Source organism: Balaenoptera physalus (genome assembly GCF_965194825.1).
Source record: "Balaenoptera physalus genome assembly, chromosome: 16".
Lineage (NCBI taxonomy): Eukaryota > Metazoa > Chordata > Mammalia > Artiodactyla > Balaenopteridae > Balaenoptera > Balaenoptera physalus.
The window spans coordinates 75,155,558-75,180,959 of NC_138898.1; the positions used below are offsets into that span (position 1 = coordinate 75,155,558).

Sequence of the window (25,402 nt, forward strand, 5' to 3'; positions counted from 1 at the left end):
TGGGATCGCCTCCGGGAGAGATCGGCAGCCCCTCGGACTGCGGGGACGGAGGGGACCGGGACAGTGACGCAGCTGTGACCGTCGGCGCCCCTGCCGGGAGGGCGCCCCGGGGAGCGCGGGGTGAGCGGAGCGGGGCGGGGCGGGGCGGCGCAGGCCAATGGGCGGGGAGCGGGGCGGGGCGCAGGAAGCTGGGCGGGCTTGGCAGGGGGCCTAGGAAAGCCCCGCCTGGTGCAGCCAGGGCTGGGACAGCCGCCCGGGGTGTCTCCCACTTGCCGCTCCGGCGCTGGCGCGGCGACTGGACCCGGAGCGCGCAGGTAGGACCCGGGGCCCGCGCACGGGTGGGAGGCTGGGGGATCGGCCCCGGCACGCGGCGGCGGTCCACAGAGCGCTGGGGCCGCCGGCGGGACGCCAGGAGGCTGGGACCCCGGGATTTCCCGATCCCCAGTGGGGATTGCTCACCTGCCGGCTCCTTTTCGCGCGAGGGGCAGCGGCGGCTCCGTCCCTTCCGCCCAGCGCACCTGAAGCGGGGCTGGGGAGGCGAGTGCTGGTGCTCAGACACCCGCACGCCCCAAACTCGCCCCGTCCGCGACACGTCAGAGGGGCGGCCTCTTGGAGGGGCTTGGGAACGTCGTGAGCGTGGGGGGAGGCAGGTCTTGGGCCACCAACCTCCCCCGTCTTCTCTGGGCAGTCACCCCCCCACCCCGCGCACAGGAAGTCGGTGAGGATTTGGATCGAGGAATCTGGTGAAACAAGGCCCTTTCGACCTCTGCTCTCCTTATGTGAATATTGATGGGCCCAATAATAGCGATCATTTGCTGGGACTTGTGTTGTATGGGCCTGCCCTGAGCACTGAAAGTATTCTGAGTTAAAGTTCAAAATAACCTTTCTGGTCGGTGCTTTGTGTGTATTGTGGCCATTTTGCAGATGAGAACTGCTGAGGCACAGGCAGCTTAAATGACTTGCCCAAGGTGATGCCCACAAAGAAAGTGCAGAGCAGGATTCCAACGCACTCATTCTGGCACCAGAGCCCACTGCCTTCCACATGTCAACAATATTTGTCAAACTACCCCATAAACAAATTCTCCAGGGGATTCGATTAAGATGCAGCTTCTCAGGCTCTTTTTGGTGAGATTCAGATTCAGTAAACACAGGAATCTAGATTCTTCTTCTCCTTCTTCTCCTTCTCCTCCCTCCTCCTCCTCCTCCTCCTCCTTCCTCTCCTTGTCCTTCTCCTTTTTCCCCTCCTTCTCCTTCTCCATCTTCTCTTGAACAAATTCTATGTCTCTTATAATCAGGAGAGTCTGGGAACCAGCACACTTGGTGCCTGCTGCTGGGATCCACACATCACTCCCAGGCCAGCACTTACCCTGCTTGAATGCCAGCCTTTGCCCTCTGCGGCGAAGTATGACCCCCGCCCCCCTGCAACTCCTCCCCTATGGGTGGCCTTTTAGGAGCACCAGGCATTTGCTGGGACAACAGTGCCTTTATTAAAATCCTTAAGTCCAGTGGGAAAACTGAGGCTCAGGTTTACTTTTGTCCAGGTGTCCCCCACAGTCAGGGGTTTGTCCAGGTGTCCCCCACAGTCAGCGGTTTCCAGAGTCCTACAAAGGCCACTTGAACTCAGCTAGCCCCACCATGAGTACAGATGAGGATGCTGAGGTATAGAAAGGGAGGTGACCTACCCCAGCCATTCATTCACTCATTAGCACTCACTGGGCACTGCCTGAGTGCTGTTCAGGGCACTGGTGTTTGCCCTCAAGGAGCTCCCTCTCGGGGGGCGGTTGGGGAGAGCTATGAGGAAGGGAGGAAGCACAGGTAGGGAGTGATCAACCTTCATGGGTCAATGGGACAGACTTCATGGAGCAGGGACCTCTGAGCCAGCCCTGGGAGAGGAGGAGAGGAGCTCGGTAGGTGCAGAATGAGAGGGAACAGCATGCTGAGCAGTGGGAACAGCATGGATAAAGGCTAGGAGGTCGTTCAGGGAGCGGGGGAGAAGCCAGTGATGGATGGAAAGGTGGGGCGTGTTGTGAAAGGCCTTGAATGCCATGCGGAGGAGTGTAGGCCAGTGTATTTTACCTTTGCCTGAACCATAAGAATCACGATACAGATTCCTGGGCCCCGCCGTGGACCTCTGGAGCTAAATCTAGAGGGAGGCTGGGGGAAGGCCGCAGGGAGGGAAAATCACTAACCAGTCACCCTGGTTACAACACACCCAGTTACCAGCAGGTCTGGGATGACCTGAGGATTTCCAAATTCTGGGCAGTGACTCAGTAACTGATGTGTTTTGTACAGCAAAAGCTCAGGGTTGCAGAAAGCCGAGGCAGGGGCAGGAATGCTGTCCCCGAAGGCATTCACAATTTCCTGGTGTTCAGATTCAGAAGAGGAGCTGAAATGAAGTATCAAGGAAATGAGAAGAGAGACCCTTTCCTGGACCCCCTTCTCTCTATCCCCCTATCCCCCATCCCTACCCCCCGATGGAAGAGAGAGCTTGGGATCAAATGTCCACTGCCCTTGATGGCACCTGGGAGTGGGGCAGGGACAGAGGCCCCCTGGGTGCTTAGTTTCCTCACGTTTGTAAAATTGAGCTTCTATGAGTGCTAATGACATCATGTTTTATAAGCTCCTTAGCACAATTTCCAACACAACACATGCACAGTCAGTATTCATGTCTGTTGTTACCTGTCAAGAAATATAGCTTGGAGGTTAAGAGCATGGACTCTGGATCCAGATCGCACAGGTTCAAATGCTGGCTTTGCCATTTCTTATGGAGCCAAGTTCTCAAGACTTCAGTTTCCCCATTTGTGAAATTATAGTGTCTACTTTATACCGTTTGTAGTGATGATGAACTGAATTCATAAGTGTCAAGCATACAGAACAGCGCCCAGTGTAGAGTAAGCACTATATATTTGTTAAGTAAATAAATGAACCCCATTGGATGGCATTTAATCTGCCCATTTTGCAGGTGAGGAAACCAAGACTCAGAGATGTGCGTGGTGGCCTTGCCTAAGGTCGTACATCTAAGAGCACATCTAAGAGTGACAGATGGAGGGATTCAAACCTGCTTTCCTTCCCAACCTCTGTCCTTTCCCACTGTGCCACTTTGCTGGGGTGGCCAAGAGGGACATCTTTTGGAGCATTCCTCAGGACCGTGGAGACATGCCAGTCTTGTTTGACCAGATTTCCCTTGGCTCGGCTAGAAGAGAGGCCGACGGCTTGCCTAGATGTTGTACGAATTTGCCCTTGCAAGAATGTGGATGGGAGAACCCCAGTGGAGGCTGAGAGTCCTAGAGAGACCGGGGGACCCTGCATCTGATGGGCCGTAACCCCTGTTGCTTTGCTTCCAGCCAAGTCATTCTGCTTCTCTGAGCCTGAGGCAGAGAGAAGGTCACAGGCTTGAAGACAGGGGCCCCAGGTTCAAATGTGAGCTTGCTGTTCTTCCTATCTTTGGGATCTGGAGGAAGTTGCTTAACCTCTCTGAGCCTCAGTTTGCTTGTCAGTAAAATGGGTGTTTGGAGGTGGGGAGGGGGCGGTATTCGTGAGATGATTTTTGGAGTTACCTTGCCCACAGCTCCGTGATTGCTGTTTCTCTCCCCGATTAGGACAGAGTCACTTCTTCACATCCAGCGCCTGGCTTCCTCATTCATTTCTTCTTTGGATATTTATTGGGCACTTGTGTGCCAGGCAAGGTGCCAGGTGCTACTAATAGAGCACTGGACAAAGTCCTTGCTCTCCTGGAGTTAGACTTCTAGCTCTGAAAACAGGCAGTACACAAACAAACGTACACAGATCTACACTCCTTATCTAGCATTCGAAATCCACAAGCTCTGAAAACCGGAAGCGTTCTCGTCACTCAAGTGGAAGCAAGACCTGACATGAACTAAATGCGAGGCTCTTTGGAGGCTTTGTTTATTCTCCTTGGTGTGAAGGCTCGTGTGTCTTGCTGCAGAGATATTCATGTGATTGATCACAAGGTGCTCCTCGGGCCCCGTGGGGGACAGGGGTAGTTTTGATGGGTGGTATTTTATACAAGATTACCTTTCTCTAATCTGAGTAATTCTGAATTCAGAAACACACCTGGCCCCCAGGATCTCACACAGGAAGACAGGCACCTACAGTATCGTGTCACATAGTGACAGTGCTTGGAAGCAGTGTGGGGGTGGAGTCGGGGGAGCCTCTCCGAGGAGGGACATTTAGAAGGACAAGGGGCAGAGGCCCTTGAGGAGCGGGCCAGGTGGAGGGAACCAGAGAGGATGCTAGAAAAGGTCTCGTCCGCCTGACTGGCCCCATTTCCGGGCCTGCTGCTTGCCCCCGCTCTGCGTGCACAGTTCTGTCTAAATGCACACATCTTCGCCTTTCCAAGAAGTGGTGGTGCCTCTGAGGTTTCAGGTTTGCCTCCGACTGACTCATTTTCATTCTTGGGGCCCCCTCGGGCCTCCTCATCTTCTCGACGTCACTTAAGAAATCCAAGTCTTCAACAAAGCAGGCCTGGGAGCTGCGACTCGCTGGGGTTGCTCACCATCTGGGCTGGCATCCGAGTCCCCCCTCCCCCTCCCTCCAGGGAGAGAGGCAGGAGGTGGGTCCTGGTGAGGGGAAGAGAAGCTTGGCCCTCAAGGGTTTGGTGGAACAGATTTCCTGAGAGGAAGGAGGTGTTCTAAGCAACAGGACTGTGAAGGGACTAACAGCCTCCGGCCTGCAGAGCCAGTTTGCAAAGCTAAAAGTGACAGGCACGCACGTGTCTTGAGTGCCAGCATGGGGCTCGCTGCTTACACTCAACTCAGCAAGCGTGCTGGGGCTGGGGACACAGCAGTGACTGATGCAGCAACAAGGGCCCTCATGGAGCTGACCGTCTGGTGGTGGAGGTGACTTTTGAGCTAAGACCTGACATAGAAAGACACGTGGATATCTGGGGAAAGAGTGATCCCAGCAGAGGGAACAGCAAGTGCAAAGGCCCTGAGGTGTGTTTGACTCACAGCAAGGAAGCTGATGTGGTTGGATGGAGTTGAAGCAAGTTGAAGGGGCCCGGGGAGAGAGGTCAGGAAAGCCAATAGGAGCCAGAGACCTGCATTGTCTCACTCAACTTGTACCGTAACTGTACGAGGTAGGAACTGCTCTTATCCAGATTTTACAGATGAAAAAACAGGCACAGAAGCTTTAGTAACTTGTCCGGGGTCACACAGCTGTGAACCCGGCAGCTCCAGGGTCCTCAGTCTTTACCACTGTGTTTAAACACATCATGGAAACTGTATTCAAGCGCTAAAGGCCCACCTGTCACTGTCTACTGTCGGTGCTCACCTCCCATCGATCTGCCCAGCAACCCTGTGCACGTGGTCAGGCCAGGACCGACGTCACAGGTGATCCGATCATTGCCCAGATCATTTTACAGATTGTTTTACCGAGGAGCATCTTCCCAGCATGGCAGACACCCTAAAGCAGAGGGGGCGTGGTAGGGCTGAGGGTCGTGGAGGCAGGTAGATGCGTGGGTGCCTCCCCATTTCCCTGGGGAGGAAACTGAGGCTCAGGGAAGAGACTTACCCGGTGATGCAACTTGGAAGGGGCAGAATCTGGATTCAAATCCAGGGCTGGGAGCCTATGCATTTAACTACTATTCTGAGCCATCCAGCCCAAGGAGCAGAGTTTAAAAGAAGTAGGTTTCTAGGTTAGAAATAAGGGAGCACAGTCACCAAGAGCTGTTTTGGAGAACTGCGGAAGGCCTGAGGGTTTCCTGAAGCAGCCAGGAGAGTGTTTTGTCTTTTTAAAAGAGGAACTTCTCCAGAGAGGAGGGACGACAGATCTCTGCGGGGGCAGCCCTCCAAGCCCGCAGACCCTCAGCTTCCCAACAGTCTTGCTTCTGGGGAGTAGGCCTTCTAGAAACCAGATTTCTACTGTTGGACAGCTGTTACTGGGAGAATATCTTTCCTGGGATTTAGCCAAATTAGCTTTCCAGCAGCTTTCGCTTTCTGGCTTTGGTTCTACCCCTTGGAGGTAGTAAGCATTCTCCTCCATCCCAGCGCAGTGATTCTCTTATTCAGATGACACAGCCATAATTCATTCAGTCATTCTTCCTCTTCAGTCTGGCTTTGGACATGATCCAATTGGTCAGAGTCCCACATAAAAACCATTGCCTCCCCCAAAGCCTGCCCAGTCAGAGAGGAGGGAGGTTGTCACCTCCTTGGATCTGGAGCCCATACCTCTGTTGATACCACCTGCAATCATACTTTGTAGTGGCCACACCCCAGTTGGGGCTGGTATTGAACTTGTCAGCTAAACCCTCCAATTCTCTCATCTACACGAGCTGCTGTCAGTTAAGGTTTCTTCCATTCTGAGGTTCCTTGTTTGAGGCTAACAATCTTTCTCAGTCTTTCTTGTTTTCTAGTAAATCAACTGCAGGCTATAGTTTTTTCTCTGAGTACGGCTATGGCTTCATTCCACAGGTCTTGTTACACAGTGTCATTCACTACTAACTACTATAGTTTATAATTTCCCTTTTGCTTAAAAGTGTTATGTGCGTTATAATATTTTTAAGGTGGATGGAATTTTTTAAGTTATTTTTTGATTGTTGATTTCTGAATGTATTGCATAATGGTCAATATGTGTAGATTCTATGATATCAGTGATGGAGAATTTGTCGAGATCATCTTTGTAGGATTTTCTGGTCCATTTTTTTTCTGTTTGTTCCTCTTGTATTTGAAAGGATGTGTGTTTCTGTTGGGTTAAAGTTCTGGAAATATATTTTGTTCACCCTTACTAATTATATCATTTATATTTTCTCTGTTTTTATGTAGTTTTCTCTACCTGATTTATCTCCCACTATGACAGAGGATCTGTTCAGTTTTCTCTGGCCTTCTCTCAGTTTTTTGCTTCATTTTTGAAGGTATGTTGTTAGATGCTTATAAACAGAATATACGATACGAATAGAAGAGGGTTCATGATTTTTATACCTTCTTGGTGAGCTGCTCCTTTTATCAGTATAAAACAGCTACCTTTCTTTTAATACTTTGATGCCTTAAATTCCATTTTATTCAGTATTAGTATTCCTATACCTGTTATCTTTATTTGCATTTTTCTTGACTAATTTTCCAATTCTTTATTTTCTTTTCTTCCCCTCTAAAGTCGAAGGACTTTTCTTTGACTCCAGTCTGGTAGCCACATGAGTTTAAAAAAAAACAAAAAAGAAACTTGCATTTTAGTCTCAGCTCTGCAACCCACTTGCTCAGTGATCTTGGGCAAGTCATTTTCCCTCTTTGGGCCTCAATTTCCTAAACCGTAACATGGGGCTATGACTCGCTTTGCCCCTCTCTAGGGTTTTTGTGAAAATAACAACACGTAGTGAATATGAAAGGCATTGTAAACATCCCTGTACTCATATTAGTCGTTGGGTGTAAACATTGGCCGGCATTCCAGGCAGTGAGAATGGCATGTACAAAGGCCTGGAGGAAGGAACACATCCAACAGTGAGGCAGCCAACGACTTCAGTTTTGCCATCATTGGCTGGCTGCCTCTGCGTTCGCAAGGAGACATGCATGAGACACAGTCCCTGGCCTGGAGGACTTTCAGTCTGGAAATGGAGCAAAATGACGCGCACGGCTCACTCTTTATGGGAACGGAAAGGATGTCTGGACAGCGGGACAGGCAGAGCTGGGAAGTGGGAGGAGGAAAGAGTAGCGTTTGACCAGGAACATCCTGAGAGGGTGGCGTAGGAGGAGGGCACTGAGAGGCAGAGGAAACAGCCCAAGGGAAGTGGGGAGTCTGGGCATGTATGGGGAGGGTGGGGCAGGGCTGGGAGGGTGGAAGGACTGTTCTTTGATCCCCTCGTCCACCCACCCCGAGGAGGAAAGCAGTGGGGCTTTTGCAAAGTTTTGGAACTCCTCACTGACAAAACGATGCTTCTCAGCACCGTAACAGCCGCATCCCGCAGGGACAGAAGGAAGGGAACGTTTGGGGGTGCCGGAGCTTAGGGAGCTTAGGGAAGGTGCGGGGGGGGGGTCTCACCTGTTGCTCCTCTCCTCTTATTGGGGGTCTTCTGGTGTCTCAGGACACCCACTCACCCAGGAGGACATCACCTGGTGGTTGTAAGGCACAGAGGGACCACAAATGTGGGGTGTGGCTTTTTAAAAATTGAGCATTTAAAAACCAGGGTAATATACATACAAACCTGGATTTCCAGCTTCTTGTGAAAGATCGAGCACCCTAGCGACCCCTAGGCCTTCATTTACGTGGTGCAAAGCAGAGTGGCGGGTGCCTGTTAGGAACTGGACATGTGCTCGCCACCTGCCCCCTCCCTACTCACTGAGGTCATGCATCTGCGTTCTCTTAGATATTTGAGTTGACGTTAGGGGAGATGACCCTCCGTGGCCGTGAGAGGTGGCTGGGAGCTGGGAACTGCCCCTGGAGGGAGTGAGCGCTCCATTGCTGGAAGCAGGCAACTAGAGGGTTGATGGCCCCGTGGCAAAGGCCTAGGGGGACGTGAAGTGTTAGCTGGCTTGGACTCCAGGGTCTTTGGGGATCCACCAGCCCTGAGAACTGGCTGTTCTGAGACCTTCGCTGACAAACCCCGATAGCCTCGTGCACCTTCCGCTCTATTCCCTTCCCTCTCACCCATCGTTTTTTTCTTTTTCTTTTTATTGCAATGTGCATGCAGACAAGTGCCCAGCTTCACAAAGTAAACACAAGCGTGTATAACCTGATCAGGAAACAAAGCATGACTAGCCCCCCAGAAGATTCTCTCCCGTCCCACCCTCCCCCAGGACACTTTCCTGACCACTAACCCCAAGATTGGTTTGTATCCTTTTGGACTTTATATAAATGGAATGAGTATTGCCCTTTCAAGCCCAGCTTCCTATACTCAGCTTGTACTCTGAGACCCGTCTGTGCTGTCATGGCAGCTGTCATGTACTCAGGGTCTGTACTTGGCGTTTGGAGACGAGCTTTTGCTGCCTGCTCCATCAGCACTGCCCTAAGCCTCTTCTGCCCAGCTATGCCAGCCATGGTCTCTTTGCCTCCCCTCAACCGCCCCAGGAGGCAAGTGGTTCAGCTCTCATTTCACAGATAAGGAGACCGAGGCTCTGAGAGGACCACAGTGTGCCAAGATCTCCCAGCCAGTCAGTGCAGAGGCCACGCGCTTAGACTCAGAGTTACGCTTCCGCATCTTACATGCTCTGGGGTCCCTGCCCATGTGGGTGTCCCCACACATCTGTGTGTCCCTGACCATGCCAAGAATGATAAAGGATGAGACAACAGAAAGAACTCGAGGGAGAGCCCCATCCCAACCCCTGCCTGTCTGCAGACAGACCATGAACAGGGAGCTCTTATCTGTGCTGACATGCTACTGCTTTGCGTTTGCCCAGGGGCCAAAGTCCTGGTCCCTGTTGAGACATGCTCCCTGTGAGGACCGGGCAAACAGTGGTCGGTGGTGAAGGCCAAGTTCTAGTTCATCACTTCCTGCCCTGTTACCTTGGGACTATTTCTGAATTCCCCTGAGCCTCAATTTCCTCCTCTGTGCAGGTAATGTTTAACCACATCTTCCACACGGGGCTTGCTGGGAGGAGCAAACAGAGAGGTGTATAAAAGGAGTGAATTTACGGCTGCTTCCTCCATGCCAGATGCTGTACTGTGACTCCAGAACCAAAAGATCTGGGTTCAATTCCCAGGCCCACCTCTTACTAGCTGTGCATCCTTAGGCAGGTTCCTGGACCTCTCTGGGCCTCAGTTTCCCCATGTCTACAAAGGGAATGATAATAATTGCACCTTCCATGTTCCTCAGTTGGGGAAGGGTGGAACCTATGGGCAGAAGGGCCCAGAACATGGTCTCTAAAGACTCAAGGAATTGGGGGCAATCATGGTGACTTCTGGTGACCTCAGGAAGAAGGTGAACCGGGAGCCGTGACTGTCACTAAGACAGCCAAAATCTAATCAGCATCTTGGGACCGAGACATCTTGTATCTGTGTATCAGGGCAATGAGCAGTAATCAGGGTAATGCCCCAATTACCAGCTCTCTGGAGATCAGCTCCCCCCTCCCCTCTTGGGGTGGCCAAGATCGGTGTGGTGCCTGCCTTGGGGTATATAAGGAGACTCTGAGCCAGAATTGGTCAGTGTTTATCCAGCAGTAAGAGGCAGGAAATGCCAGCTCTGGGAGCTGTATCCCTGCCTCCATCAGGGATGGCTGGCCAGGCCTCACTGCACACAGCCAGGGGGAGTTCGTTCATTTATTCTTCCATTCAGCAAATATCTATGGACGCCCCCCCTACTGTGTGCCAGGCACTGTGCTAGGCTGTAGGGCTATAGCAGTGAACCCGGTGGGTGCAGCCTGTAGGAGCTGGTGTTCTCTGGGGGATTTGGACTGTGCACAGGACACGTGCGTGTGTGCTAGGCTGTGAGGAGTAAGTGCCAGGAAGAGAAATAAAGCAGAAGGGCTTGCAGAGTGATGGAGGCTGGCCGCTGGTCCTGAGCACGTGGCGTCTGCACTCAGGTCCTCAGGCGCAGCCTCCTCCCCGGGGGCACTGGTACCTTCTGAGGATGGGCATGGCTTCCAGGATCCTAGATGGAGTCACCCGGCTGCCCCTCCCGTGGACACTTGGACTTCATGTGTCCGCAGCCAACGTGAGCGTCCACATTGCCATAAGGTGGCTGTTAGCCCAGGATGCCAGCCTGTCCCCGAGATGGTGCACCCCCTCGGGGCTCTGGCCCATTCGAATCCCACGAAGGAGGTTCACGGTCTCCAGCCCCCTCCCTCCCCTCTCAGACAAGGCTGTGTCTCTCACTCTGCACAGCCCCTGTGGGCTTCAGCCACAGCTGATGACCTGCAAACCGGTCTCCAGCGTGAGCCTTCCTCCTGAGCACCAGGCCGCTAGGACATACTGCCTCCTGGATGCCTTTTCGGGCCCATCGCCTACTTGGACTCACCAGGTCCACAGTATGGTGAAGTGCGTGGTCTTCCACAGCAAGACCACTCCTCTTCCTGGCACCCGCCACCACCCATCCGCCCATGCTCCAGCCCAAGGCCACCTCCCTGCTCCCAGCTCCCAGCCACCAGTCATCACCAAGTTCTGCCACGTCCACCTCCCAAACAGAGCTAGAGCCTGCCTTCTCTTCTGCAGCTCGAGCGGCACCGCCTCTTCTGTCAGCTGCTCCTGCACTCGTTCTCCACACGCAGGTCAGAGTGGGCTTTCTGGAAAGCAGCTCCTCTCCTGCTCAGTAGCCTTCAGTGGCTCCCTACTGCCCTGAGGATGGAGTCTGAATCGCTTACCACCCCTGGTAGACAGTGTTGTCCTCTGGCCTTTCTGATTGCACTGCTCTCATCCGCTATGACCCCTACCCCTTGCTGCAGCCAAGGGCCTGTCTTGTAGGATGGGAAATGGGCCACGCCCTCCCTATCTTAGGATCCTTCAGAATCTGTAAAATGGGTTTAATAATTGTACTCATCTCATACGGGGTCTTAAAGCATCCTAGAACAGTGCCTGGCACGGAGGAAGCACTGTATAAGTGTAAAAGTCAGAATAAAGTAAAGTACACATGCTCATTTATTGAGTACCTGCTCTGTGCTGGGCACGGGCTAGGCGTTCTGCTTCCAGAAGATGGAGCACGTCCCCTGCCCTCACGGAGCCCACCATGCCTTCTGGGGGACATTCTTCCTTCCTCTCCGCATGCCGCCGTCCCTCCCCTGGAGGATTCTTGTTCATTTACCTGCCCCCTGGCCCCCCACCGACCCTGTAGGACCAGCTGGCCCTTCCTCGCCCCTCCTCACTGACAGCTCTGTGCTCACAGCCTCTTATGTATCTGATGATGCCTGACCTCACACTGGTCCTTCCCACAGCCCACTCCATCTTGGTGGGTGGCACCTCCATCCTTTCAGTGGCTCCGGCCGAAAGCCGCAGAGTCGTTCTTGACCCCTACTTGTCCCCTTTTCTCTGACCCAGCCCCCGAACTCCATTCTGTCAGCAAAGCCTGTTGACTCTACCTTCACAACAGATCTAGAATTTAACCCATTCTTACCTCTTCTTCCCTACAACCCTGGTGCACCTGGCACCTGGTGCCTGGGCTAGTCCAGTGGCCTCCTCATGGGTCCCTGCTTCTGCCCTTGACCCCAGAGGCCAGAGGGAGCCTTGGAAGTCTCACCTCTGTGCCCCAAATCCTCCAGTAACTTCTCTCCTCGCTCCAATATTTGTTAAGGGAAAGATGGTAAAAAGGCACGAATGAATGAATGAATGGCCTTTTCCACATCTGTAGTAGCTGGCACATAGTAGGTGCTGAGGAAACACCTGCAGCAAGAATGCATGGGGCACAAGCGAGGGGGTGAGGACCAGGAGCACACAGTAGGCACGGGGGGAGCCTGGTGGGCTCTTTGGCTGAGGTGGCTGGTTCTTGCTGCTGCCGGCCCTCCCCTCCACTCTCTGGGCTGGGGGTGGGGCAGGCAGGCAGAGCCCAGGCCATTTTGGGGCCCTGGCCGGCCTTCCTCACCGTCCTGGGTGGGGCTGGTGACGTGGCTTTCGGTTCTGGGAACCCTAGCTGGGCAGCAGTTCTGGGAAGGCTGCTGCCCCATGGAGAAGTGTATCCCTGCCCCCCTGCCAGACCAGCTCAGCAGAAGCTTCAGGCCAGCTTAAGACTGTGGCGTTTCAGGGGTCAGCGGCTCCGGAGGGAGGTCACCCGCAGCGCCTGCTGTCCCGGGTTTCCTATCCACATGCCTCTTGTCACAGGACCGGCTGCATCCTGTCTGCCGATCCAACCTCCCACCCCCTCCACGTCGGTTTGCAGCCTAGAGAGGGAAGAGGAGCAGGAGGCCTGCACACCCACTGGGTTCAGGAAGAGCCCCGCTGCGTCGCTTCTGTACTGCTGCTGGCTTCTGACATTTCAAGACTCGCCACTCATCTCCCCCCAGATAAAAAGAGTGAGTTAATTGTGTTTCCCGGCCAGCAAGAGTGTTTTCCCACTCTGGGCACTTCTGCTCTTTTCTTGGTCAGGCTTTCACCCACTCTGCTGCTTCCTGACTCCATGAACTTGGCTTTGTCACTTGCCCTCTGTAGGCCTCAAGTTTCCTCTTTGGCCAATCAGACTAATAACACCACATGCCAGGGCTGCAGGGAAGACATTCTGAGAGGCAGTGGTGCGTGGATTCTGGCGGGAGATTGCCTGGGTTCAAATCCCAGCTCTGTGACCACAAACGAGTGCTCTGACCTCTCCCTGCCTTCGTCTCCTCATCATTAAAATGAGGATTTTTTTTTTAATTAATTTTTTATTTTTGGCTGCGTTGGGTCTTCGTTGCTGTGCGCGGGCTTTCTCTAGTTGCGGCGAGCGGGGGCCACTCTTCATTGCGGTGCGCGGCCTTCCCATTGCGGTGGCTTCTCTTGTTGTGGATCACGGGCTCCAGAGCGCAGGCTCAGTAGTTGTGGCGCACGGGCCGAGTTGCTCCGCAGCATGTGGGATCTTCCCGGGCCAGAGGCTCGGAACCCGTGTCCCCTGCATTGGCAGGCGGATTCTTAACCACTGCACCACCAGGCAAGCCCTAAAATGGGGATTTTAATGGCATCTACTTCATAAAGTTGTGAGATGCTTAATATATTATAAGCACTTAGAACCATGCCTGGCACGTAATATGTACTGTATATGCATGGCAGTTATTAGGGGCAAAGGCTTGGTACATACTCCATGTTTAAAAACAGATTATTGTATTCATTGTTGTTGAATTTTAACCAATCATTCATTTAATAGATGTTTCATGAGCACATACTGTGTACATGTCAGGCACTGTTTAGACACGGGACAAAGCAATGACCATGGCTATTTTACTTAAAGGAATGTTTTGTCGTACTGATTTGTCAGACCACTTTATATGTTAAGGCCCTTCACTTTCTGTAATGTAGATTGCCACTTTTTGCTAATCTTTTGCTTGCTTGCTTTTTTTCTTTATGGTGTGTTTTGATCTGGGGAAGTTCAAAACATTTTTGCAGTCAAATCTTTCTATCTTTGCCATCTACCTACTGAAATAAAATAAACATTCACATATATAACCACAGAGATATGATTAGAGATGGTGATAAGTATATGACAGAAATAAACAGGGTGCTGTGATGAGAAGTAACAGAGGGTGCCCTCGCTGGATGGTGTTTCTGGGTGTAAAGGGTGCGAGGGAGGAAAGGGACAGGGGTGTGTCAGAAGGCCAGTGGGACAGAAGGCTTGAGGGGGAGGGAGTAGGAATAGGAGGGGATGGTAGTGGGGTCTCTGGGGGCCAGGTCATCAGAGGGGCTTGAGTGGTTTGGGTTGGTTTTTTTTTTTTTTGCATTTTCTTAAACTTCTTATTTTGTGGTAATTGTTGTAAGGATTAATCCACGCAGTTGTAAGAAATAATACAGAGAGATCCCCTCTACTCTGTTTCCCCCAAGGGTAACATCTTACAAAACTATAGTTCAGTATCACAACCAAGGTATTGACATTGATGGAAACCACTGATCTTCCTCAGATTGCCTCCATTTTACTGGTACTCGTTTGCGTGTGTATTTGCGTGTTTGCGCATGCACACACACGTTATTTTTATTCGTTTTGTTAGCTTGCTTCTTATTAATTTAACTTTATCACGTGCACAGTTTTTGTCTCCACCACTGCAGTGAGATACAGAACAGTCCTACCATCACAAGGATCCCCGTGTTGCCCTTTTATAGCCATACCTCCCTCCCTGCTGTCCCCCCCCCCCCACCTATGCGGCAACCACGAATCTATTCACCATTTCCATAGTTTGGTCATTTCAAGAATGTTACATAAAGGGAATCAAACAGCATGTAGCCTTTTCGATTGGCTGCTTTGGCTGCTTTGGCTGCTTTCATTCCGGGGCTTGGATTTGATTCTGAGATGCTGCTCTTGGATGGGCTGTGGACCCCTGGGGCTCTGTGGCCCCCCCCCGACCCCCCGCCCCGGGGGTGAAGACATCTTTCAGGAGCCAGAGGCCAGTGAAGTGAAAGACAGATCATGGCCTGGTTTCCAATTTGAAAATGACTCTGGTTTCAGCATGGAGAAGAGGCTCGCGTTTACAGCAACTGCTAACTGCCCCCCACCCCGCCGGCTCCCCCTCATTTCAGCGTTCTCCCCAGCCCCAGACTGGGTCTTGGAAAAATCTTGCCACGACCCTATTCAAAGACCCTCAAAAACTGCTCATTGCCTGGGGAGCGGGTGGGGCTTTGACCTGGAGTCCTTACTTGGGCTTCAGTAAGCTCAAGTAACCGCTGTGTGAACCACTAAGATGGAATGCAAAATTAAATGTGTGCACTTTTCTGGAAAGAGAGCTTGGAGTTTGCATCGGAGGTTCAGATGGGTCAGGGACCTCCAAAACATGGAGAACTCTGGGGTCTAAACACAGATAGTGGTTAGGAGCCAAGGCTCTGGAGCCTGACTGCGCCTGTTCAAATCCTAGGACTATCACCTCTCTGTAACCTCAGACGAGTCACTTAACTTTCCTGAGCCTTGGTTTCCTCCTCTAAAAATGGGAAAAAGTACTAGTAGCTACTTCATTAGGGCTGTTTTAAATATTGAATTATTGTATGTAAAATGTTTAGAAAGAAACTTGGCATGTTTAAATATTTTGGTAAGTATTTTATGTTTGTTGAGTGCATGATGAGGCTGCAGGAAATAGGAGAGCAGAGCCGTTTAGGGAAAGGCCTTCTAGCCCCTCTGGGATTTTCAGGCCCTCTCTGTATTAGTTGTCATCCTCTTGACAAGCTTGAAATCAGCAAGATTTCTTCCAAAGGGATGCACAGTTACGATTGGGTACTATCGCCTCCCTGGTCTTGGCTCTCATATCTCTGTTAATATGGCTTTAGCTACAAGAGCTGTTTTGATTATTGAATTAATCGGTGTAAAATGTTTAGAAGGAAGCAGGTTGACCAACTCTTCCTGGCCCATTTCATTCCACCTTGTTGGGTTCAGTCTGTGGTTCTAGGAGAAACTGAAGGAGTTGGTATATTGGAAGGTACCTTGGGCTCAGAAGCCAGCAGACCTGGATTCTGACTCTGGCCCTGCCCTCTCGCCAGCTGTGGGACCCGATGGGCAAGTTGTTTGATCTCTCTGGCCTCGGTTCCCTTAGGAAGAAAGCGGAAATAACAACCCGTCTTGCAGGGTTCTTGGGCAGCGTCAATAAGGTAATAACTCTAGTGCACACGGCAAAGGGTCAAGCACATGTGAGTACTTGATAAGCAGGATTTTGTTTACACAAATGCTTGGTTCAGCACAAGGAAGCTGTTTCCAATAGTCAGGCTCTGCTCAAAAATGACCTGGGGGTGACCACCCCACCCATGGAAAGAGGACAAGCAGAAACTGGATGGCAACATGTCAGAGATGGTATCTCGGCAGGCACTCCTGTTCAGGTTGCCACTTGGGCTGGGCAGGTGACCCTGAGACTCCTCCCAACCCCTACACGTCAGGAATCCGACAGTCGAGGGTGTGGACTTGAAATTATTTCCTTTTGCCATGTGCCTTACACCCTGATCATTTGGTAATTATTCTTTTTAATTCCTCTGCTTCTCTGCACGTTCGTCCTTCGTTCCCTGTGATGTTCAGAGAGGCCTTGTCACCACCACATCTGTGCCGCGGTTTCTCCTGAGACGCAGCATCTGCCATCCCTGTGAAAGCAGTCAGTGTGCGTGTGTGGGTGTGTGTGTGCACATGTGTACGTCTGGATGTGCCCTCCGAAACACATCAAAGATAACACCCTGACCGCTGTAGATGTCATGATATAGTCTACCCTGAGGGGGTTGCTTCACTCCCCCACACGTTTTTAAAGGACTTTACCACGGTAGCCTTTCTGCTGTGTGACCTTGGACACACGTCTTGACCTCTCTGTTTCTCTTTATTCAAAATTGGGGCTAGAGTGACCCCTTTGCCGTCTCTGCCACAGGATGCTGTGGATGTCTGTGAACTCACAAGAAGGAAGGTTGCTGGGACTTGGCAGAGGAAACCAGCATCACTGTTTTCCAAACCCCACTCCCACCCCTCCTTCCTTGGTCTTCACTGTGGCTCTGCCAGGAAGGCCAGTTGAGGCTTCGAGTGGATACCAAGTCTCCCCCTAGGGAGAGCTTTCCAGCCCCGTGCTGAGCCCATCAGTGGCCCCGCATCATGTCCAAAGTGAATTTATTTGACAGACTTGCCTGAGCACGTGCTGCGTGCCAGGCATTGCCGTAGGTACTAGGAGATTGGCCGTGCACAAGACAAACACAGGCTCTCGGGACGACAGACACACAATTGAAAGGAGAACATCTCCCATTCTCCTTGCCTTTTGCCCCCAGGGTACTTTTTGAAGAGTACAGGCCGCTTCCTGCATAGACTGCCCCTCAGTGTAGGCTTGTCTGATGTTTCCATGCGATTTGTGCACTGGGGGCAGGGACCCCAGGGAAGTGATACTGTGTTCTTCCAAGGGCATTGTTTTCAGAAAGCTCATGACCTTGGTTTGTCCCATTCCTGGCCATGTCAACACTGACCATTTGGTTAAGGTGGTATCTGCCAGGTTTCTGTATATAAGGTTCTATACAATTACGTATATCAAGTATTGTATATGAATTATGTAAAGTTAATTAATATGAGTTTGTGGGGAGATACTTGGAGTCTGCTGTGGTGAAATAGAGCTGTCCCTTCCCCCCACTTACTCATCTTTATCACCGTAGACTCCTGCACCCCTATTTTAACTCTAAGGGTTACAGTTGGTTACTATAATATTCATTGTGAGGCTCTAATTGTGCCCATTTTGGCTGGTGGGCGTCCATTCTGTCTGGCTCCTATGTCTTTTCAAGAGGTCCCCATCATTCGTGGAGCACTTCCTTACTTTCTGGCACAAGAAGAATTCCAGGCTTTTCTTGTACTTTCCCTTCTCCTGGAGTCAGCTGTTTCTCCGAGGAGCCCTGGTTCCTGTCAGTCGAGAATAGTATTTAGAAGCCAAGACCTGGGCACTAGGATGGCATGATCATCAGATGCAACGCATGATTCTGGACTAGATCCTGGACTTATAAAGAGCATTGCTGTGGCAATTAGCAAAATGGAAATAGGGTCTGTGCATTAGCTGGCAGTAATGCATCCGTGTTAATTTCCTGATTTTGATGGTTGTATTGTAGTTATGTCGGCAACTGTCCTTGTTTTTCTTAATAAACACTGGAGTATTAAGGGGCCATTTATTCATTATGAATAGATGGATGAATAAAATGAATAAATGAGAGAGAAGACAGAGACAGAGACTGAGAGAATCAATGAGAAGGACAGGGAGAGGAAAGGCATGGGGGTGAGAGTGAATTCGTGGTATGTTTGAAGAGCAGCAGGAAGTAAAGGTGTGCAGGGGGGCAGGTGCAGGCCTGGTGGAGAGGGAGGCGGGGCCGGGTGGAGGGGGCGTGCGGCGGACGGGAGGGCTGTATCTGGAGGTGAGCTCTGAAAGCTGCGCTCGGGATGATGGGAACCCTGGGAATCATGAATCAGCGCTAACGGGCTCACTTGCTCCCAGCAGGCGCTGTAGGATCTCCCAATGGCGTGGCTTCACTCTGGGCTCACGTTTTCCGTGGGCTGTCTGATCCTGATGTGGGCGGCAGGCTCTGGTAAGTCACCACCTCTCATTCATTCATTCCTTCCTTCATTCAGCAAACCTTTACAGTATTGACTGTTTATGCACCAGGCTCACGCCGTGGGACAGATGCCTGTGATGGTGGGATAGCTACCCTTAGACTGGCATATTTTTCCTTTAATTCGGCCAAGGGCAGGTAGTTGCATTTGCATACTATAAAGGTGCATTTGGTCTGTCTCCACTGATGGACCCTGTACCCAAGGGTATTTCTTCAGCTGCAGGCATCACCCCAGTGCCAGCTGGGAAGCTCACAGAGCCCCATTCCTGGCCCCTGCATAGTGAGGACCGTCCCTCGGACAGTGGTTTCGTTGTTTTGTGATGGGCCCCTTGGTCCTGTTTGGGCTGGTTTCCAACTCATCCCTCTTGGTCGTCAGGCTCTAGCTGCTCAGACGTCTCCTGTGTCTCCCCAGGGAGTGTGAGGGTCCTGCAGGGGCCCACCTGCTTCTCCGACTACATCAACATCTCCACCTGTGAGTGGGAGATGGCCCAGCCCACCAACTGCAGAGCCGAGCTCCGCCTGTTCTACCAGCTGGAATTTTTCTCCTTTGAGTAAGCCTGGGCTGGAACTGGGAGTTGGGGAAGGTTTGCCTCGGAGTTCGCCTGGCCCACGTGGTACCCCGGAGTACGTGTGCTAAATGCGGTTCACGGGGGCTTACTGGGCATGGTAGAGGTGAGGTGCCCTGGGGTGCAGCGTGTGTAAGACACAGCGAGTGCATCACGGTGCTCCAAGCTCAGTGTCACCGAGGCACGTGGCATGTGGATGTGGTGGAATCCTGGACTAGACCAGCAGTTCTCAAGCTTTTTCATCCTAGGACTCTCTTGCGTGCTTAAGAATTAGTGAGGACCAGGGACTTCCCTGGTGGTCCAGTGGCTAAGAGTCCATACTCCCAGTGCAGGGGGCCCAGGTTCTATCCCTGGTCAGGGAACCAGATTCCACATGCCGCAACTAAGAGTTCGCATGTTGCAACTAAAGATCCTGCATGCTGCAACTAAGACCCGGTGCAACCAAAGAAAGAAAGAAAGAAAAGAATTAGTGAGGACCCCCAAAGCTTTAGTCTGGGTAGCTTACATCTATCAATATTTCCCCTATTAGAAATTAAAACAGAAATTTTAAATCACAACAGCCCACAAGTTCACATTCAACAGGCCGTCGGAGCAACGGCATTATCACACATCGTGTACCCTCTGGAAAAGTCCACTGTACACTTGTGAGAGAAGGAGAGTGGAAATGGCAACTAATGTCGGAGTATTACTGTGAAACCAGTTTGACCCGGTGGAATCCCAGACCACACTTTGAGAACCTCTGGGCTAGACCATTGTTTGGGGGTACAGTGTTAGCAGTGGAGTTCACAGCGATGGTTGGTGGACCATGGAACTTGGGATATGTTTTTCCAGGTGGTCCACTGGGATAATCCATGGTACACAGGGGTAACCACTGGTATAGGTGGTGCCCCAGGACATGACCCAGTACACAAGGCACACAGTTATGGAGCACAGTGGGATATACAGCACACCTGATGTGGGCTACACTGACAGAGCTGTTATTCCACAATATACTAAGGTGGACCAGCTGTGCTTCTGTGTGTGATACATTGGCCTAGACCAGGGATCTGCAAACTATGGCCCATGGGCCACATCTGGCCTACCACCTGTTTTTGTAAATAAAGTTTTATTGACACACAGCCATGCCTATTTGTTTACGTATTGTCTACGGCTGGGGCTTTTTTGTGCTGTATCAGCAGAGCTGTATAGTTGGAACAGCAAGGGTATGGCCCTCAAAGCCCCAAATATTTACTATCTGGCCCATTACAGAAGACGTTTGCTGACCCCTGGCCTAGTCCATGAGACATGGGGTTGGCTGTTTTGGGTGACACATTAGGATTAGGCTGTAGTGCACAGGGTATGTGCCTGCCAAGCCACAGTCCGCCGTACTGGGCTAAACTGTGCTACCAGAGGGATGCTGGGACAGACACATATGTTGTTACAAATTCTTTCATGCCGTGGGTTCTGCCCTTTTGCTGGCTTTCAGGGTCCAAGGCTGGGCCAGGGGCGGATAAGAGTCCATGGTGGGTGTGGTGAGGGGCTGTGGCCAGCAGGGAGGTGGTCCCAGGCCCCTGTCCCCATTGCATCCTGGCCACTCTGCTCCCAAGTTCCCAGATCTGGTCCTTGAGGCAGGGTGACCAGGAAGCTGGAAGGGCCTGTGGTTCCTTGAGGTGTGTCCTGGGATGCCCGTGGGTCACATGACCAGCCTAATGCAACATCTGTGTCTGCAGAAACCACATGTGTGTCCCCGAGAACAGAGCTGGCGCGGTGTGCATGTGCCATATGCATATGGATAACGTGGTCAGTGCAGACACCTACCAGCTGGACCTGTGGGCTGGGGAGCAGCTGCTGTGGAAGAGCTCCTTCAAGCCCAGTGAGCATGGTGAGCAGGGCGGGGCACGGTGGGGTGGCATAGGGCGGGGCCGCAGTTGTTCCCACAGCGGCCAGGTGCCAGGCAAGGGAGGCAGGCTCCATTTGGGGGAGGGGGCCATTCAAGCAGCCTCCAACCCCTGATGGGGTTGTTGCCCCTTTCTGGGCCTCAGTCCTCCCATCTTTGAAATGGGGTTGGGCTCAGCAGTACGTCAGGACCCCTTCGGTTCAGATATTTCAACCCCCTGTGTTTAAGTGCCCAGATCAGGGTGCTGAATGAGGCATATTTGGTGGAAGGCATGCTTGCTGCAGATCAGAAACTGAACCGGGAACCGTCCTTCCACCCTCTGTCAACTGTTCAGCTGTTGCTCCTTCAGACAGTCTAGACCATGGGAGGCTGACCTTATCCTGGTACCCAGAGTTCCCGCAGGAATTCCCCAAGAGCTTGCTGGGGTGTAGTGACAGGAGTTTAAAACACCACTTATTGCTGTATGATCTTGGGCAAGTCATGTTACCTCTCTGAGCCTCAGTTTCCAAAAGACAGTTATTATCCCTATTTTGCAATTGAAAAAAACCGTACATAGTTCAGAGAAGGCAAGTAACCTGCCCTCAGGTCACACAGCTCCTCAGCAGCAGAGGCAGTATTCTCACAGAGCTCACAGTAGTCACCACTCCATCAGCAACTCCGGAAGGGCTTACTCATACCCGGAGTTGGAGGGTGTTGGGGGGAGGTGATTTAAATCGTCCCATGAACGGATCCATGAATTAAAAGAATTTTTATAAGTGTGTGTTGATTTTAATGCTCATTATATACCTGTGATCTCATGGATATGATTGCTTTAAAAGAGACTAAGTTTTAAAACACATGAATCAAAATAAAGAAAAATACTTAGTACATAATAATACAGAGCACAGAGGTGGCCAATAGAGTGAAGGATGAAGGTAGAAAGGCCAAAGTTTGGGTTACTTTGCGTATCCATTTTGCACTCACTGTGGAAATGTACTTAACAACCCCTAAAGTGCTAAGTAGGATTTTAGCAACATGAGAATCGGTATCAGGGTTTTAATTCTCCATTATGACGAAATCTGTGTGGTATCTCATCAACGTATTATGGAGGTGGTGTTGACCGAAAATCTAAATGGTCTGCAGGCCGGGCCGGGCCTCCTCCTGACGCCCAGCCCAGCCCCTCACCAGGCACCACTTCTCCGCAGTGAAACCCCTGGCGCCCAGAAACCTCACTGTTCACGCCAACACCTCCCGCACGTGGCTGCTGACGTGGAACAACCCGTACCCTCCTGAGAATCACCTATACTCCGAGCTCACCTACCTGGTCAACATCTCAAATGAGAACGACCCCACGGATGTGAGTGGGCGCCCTGTGGGGTCTCTCTGTGACCTCTTGAGACTCAGACGGGTCGAGACTCAGGCTCTGGGGTGGGAGGTGGGGAAAGTGACCCGCGATTGGACAGCCAACCCTGGGGATCTGGACCCCCAGCTTCTCCTCTGGCTCTGTGCCGGGACCGGGCCCTCCACCCCTCCAGGCCCCTGATTCCCAGCGTGCAGACAGGGGAGTTTATTTCTGGGCACTGTTCCTCATCTATAAAGAAGGGCTGTGGACCACATTTGTTTCCCAGGGGGCGGGACACTTGGGATTTTAGGTGGTACCTCCAAACACACTTAAATGAGCGAATCCCAGGGTGAGACCGGTCACTCCACACCCGCTCCTGCCCGACCCTGACTGTCAAGGGAGGCATCTCAGCTGAGCTGATTGGTTTACTAATCCTTCTCTTTAACAGAGAGAAGAGGCTGCAGGCTCAGAGCCTTCCCCCAGAAAACAAGTTCAGCCGAAATTTAATGCCGTTACGTGGTTCTGATTGCATTTACTTCATGAGATGCTTACGGCATTTCATACTTGCTTTCCAGTCATAACAGTGGCAGTGAGGTGCCATTTTATTTTATTTTATTCTATTCTATTTTATTATTTTATTTTATGATGTTCCTTTTTAAAAAAACGAATGTATTGACATATTTTAAATAGGGAGAGCTGATTTGTAGGAAACGATCAAGTAAATAATCACAGGGGTTACACAGTGGATGGCTTGGCCCGCCTCTATTTTAGGTGCAACTGGGAGTGGAGGCCATTTCCAGCCACCCATGTTTTCCCCTCAAATATTCCCATTGCAAGGATGACATCTGAATACCAGGGGCCCCAGAGTCCCACAGAGCTGGGTTCCAGTACCTGCCCTGCCACTTGCTGCATGATCTTGAGTTTTTTGCTCAACCTCCTCGTGCCTCAGTTTCCCCATCTGTAACATGGCGATAACAAGAGTACCCATCCCCTAGGGCTGTGGAGAGCAGGAAATGTACGACACAGACAGGCTCCCCTGTCATAAACGTCATCCTCCTTTTCTCCTGAGTGCCACAGGCCTTGGAAATCCCATCTGACTCTCCCTCCCGCGCCCTGGCCTGTAACCGTTGAGGGTCTGCTGGGAGCCATGCCTTCGTGTCCAGGCTGGCCTGGCTTCGGCTGCCGGGGAGCAGGCCCCTGACATCTTGAGCTGTCACATCAGCTTCTGTCCCTGCTTCTTCTCTTCCTGGCCAAGCCGGGGGGTGGCAGGTGTTGATTTACATCTCTCAGGTGTGGTTTTCCTCCTTGGCACTGGGCCAGGATGTGGGGTAGGAGCAGGAATGGGGCAGCTGGGCTCTCAGAGCAATCGAGAAGAGGTGGTTGGCACAGACGCTGAGGAAAGACGCAGGTTCAGTTTTGTCAGTAAATCCCCTTCCCATTCCTGGGCCTGTGCAGGGATAGGCTAGAGGGGAGAGAAGGGTACGACCTATCGGGTCCAAAGGAATATCATTTATTTGCTTATCATGGCTGGATCCAGGTTCCAGGAATCTCCATCCTTTGGTCCTGCTTTATTCTGTGTTGGCTTCATTTTTAGGCAGGCTCTTCCCTAACGTAGCTGCCAATATGTCTACTAGCAGCTCCAGGCCTGCATCTTAAAACCGCAGTGGGAAAAGTTCTTCTCTCCAGATAGTCCCAGTAAAAGTCCTGGGGCCAATGATCAGTTACCTACCTGCCTGGGATCACATGCCACTCTCTGAACCTGTCACGGGCTGTGGGCAGGAGACGGGGTGCTGGTGCAGTGTTCTCATTGGCCGGGGCCGAGTCACATGCCCACCTCTGGAGCGGGTCAGGTCAGCCTCACCCAAACCAGATGGGCTGAAAATGAGGGTGGGGTGGCTCCCCAAAGGAGGTTCTGGGGAAGAGGAAACACAGACTGGGCTGGCTGAAACACAGCTGGGTTTAGGACCCGGCACCAGACTCCAGCCAGCGGACAGAATTGGTCGGTGTGCCTGGGCTATGGCTTAATGGTCACGTAGGTGCTCGGGGCTGCCCCAGGCCTCAGAATTCCAGGTCCAGCTTCTCTTGCTGGTGGGGCAGAATCTACTGAGACACGCTTCCCCCATCTCTCCCTTCCCAGGGACAGAACCGGGCCTGAAGAATTCCCCTTGTTAGTCATTGGCCAGAGAGAGTCACATGCTCCTCTGTAACCAGTCACAGGCTAGGGAATGAAATAGCCGTGATTGGTTTAGACCAATGAGAATTAACCCTGGAACTGGAGACAGAGGTTTACCTGCCCTGAGCTTTGGGTACCTGACCCCGATTGTGTAGATGCTGGGTGGGTGCCCAGCTGTGTTTGCTGCAGTATTGCAGACACCACCTGTGACTCAGACTGGTGGGATCAATTCTAAAAATATTAGAAACTCGCTGTGGAATTTGGGAGATGGAGATGCCCATTGTCCTGGGTGATTTCTGGACAAGGTTCTATAATGGAGGTAGAGTTTTGGCTTGGGCAGTGAAGGATGTATAGGAGTTCTCTAGCTAGAGAAGGGTAGGCCAGGCAGAGGGAACTACATGAGCCAAGGCTTGGAGGCATGAAAATTCATGGTGTATCTGAGGATTATGGGGCTGTGGGAGTGTGTACAGTGAAAAGGCAGAAAATGAGGCCACAAGCTTACTGAGGGCCATGAATGCCATGTTCATGATAATGTCTCGGGTGCTTACTATGTGCCAGGCTCAATGTGTATTATCACCAATGACTGGGAAAGCCCTGCAGGTGGGAAGGTGTTTGTCTATCCATTTTAGTGACCAGGACACTGAGGTTTGGAGAGGTGGAATGACTCGCCCAGTGTCCCACAGCTGGAAATGGCCAAGCTGGGATTTGAAGCCAGGATTTGGACTGCGGGACCTGTGCTGTTCTCTTCTTCCGGATCTTTCTCTCAGAATGGTCTCCCAAACACCTGGCCTTTTTGTTAAAAAACACACCAACCACAAGTAGTTCCTCGGAAGCTCAATTTCTTTTTTGTTTCTTAGTAAACCATTTCCCAATTCCGTACTCCTCTCTAA

General features: G+C 51.7%; 1 protein-coding gene across 13 annotated transcripts in view; it reads left to right on the forward strand.

Annotated features, from left to right (window-relative positions):
* The first annotated feature begins 212 nt into the window (after window positions 1-212).
* The window catches only part of IL4R (interleukin 4 receptor), a 41,358-nt gene continuing 16,168 nt past the window's right edge, over window positions 213-25,402 (forward strand). Inside the window, exons 1-7 of one of the 13 annotated variants that reach the window (XM_082429296.1) lie at window positions 213-314; window positions 12,691-12,881; window positions 16,538-16,616; window positions 18,465-18,552; window positions 18,953-19,127; window positions 20,852-21,003; window positions 22,203-22,354. In XM_082429296.1, the coding sequence (XP_082285422.1) occupies window positions 18,483-18,552; window positions 18,953-19,127; window positions 20,852-21,003; window positions 22,203-22,354 (549 nt within the window). In that variant the 5' untranslated portion in view covers window positions 213-314; window positions 12,691-12,881; window positions 16,538-16,616; window positions 18,465-18,482. Of the gene's footprint in view, window positions 315-6,782; window positions 6,872-12,690; window positions 12,882-16,537; window positions 16,617-18,461; window positions 18,553-18,952; window positions 19,128-20,851; window positions 21,004-22,202; window positions 22,355-25,402 lie in introns of those variants that run through there. The other 12 variants (XM_082429302.1, XM_082429295.1, XM_082429297.1 and 9 more) reach the window with 12 other exon arrangements.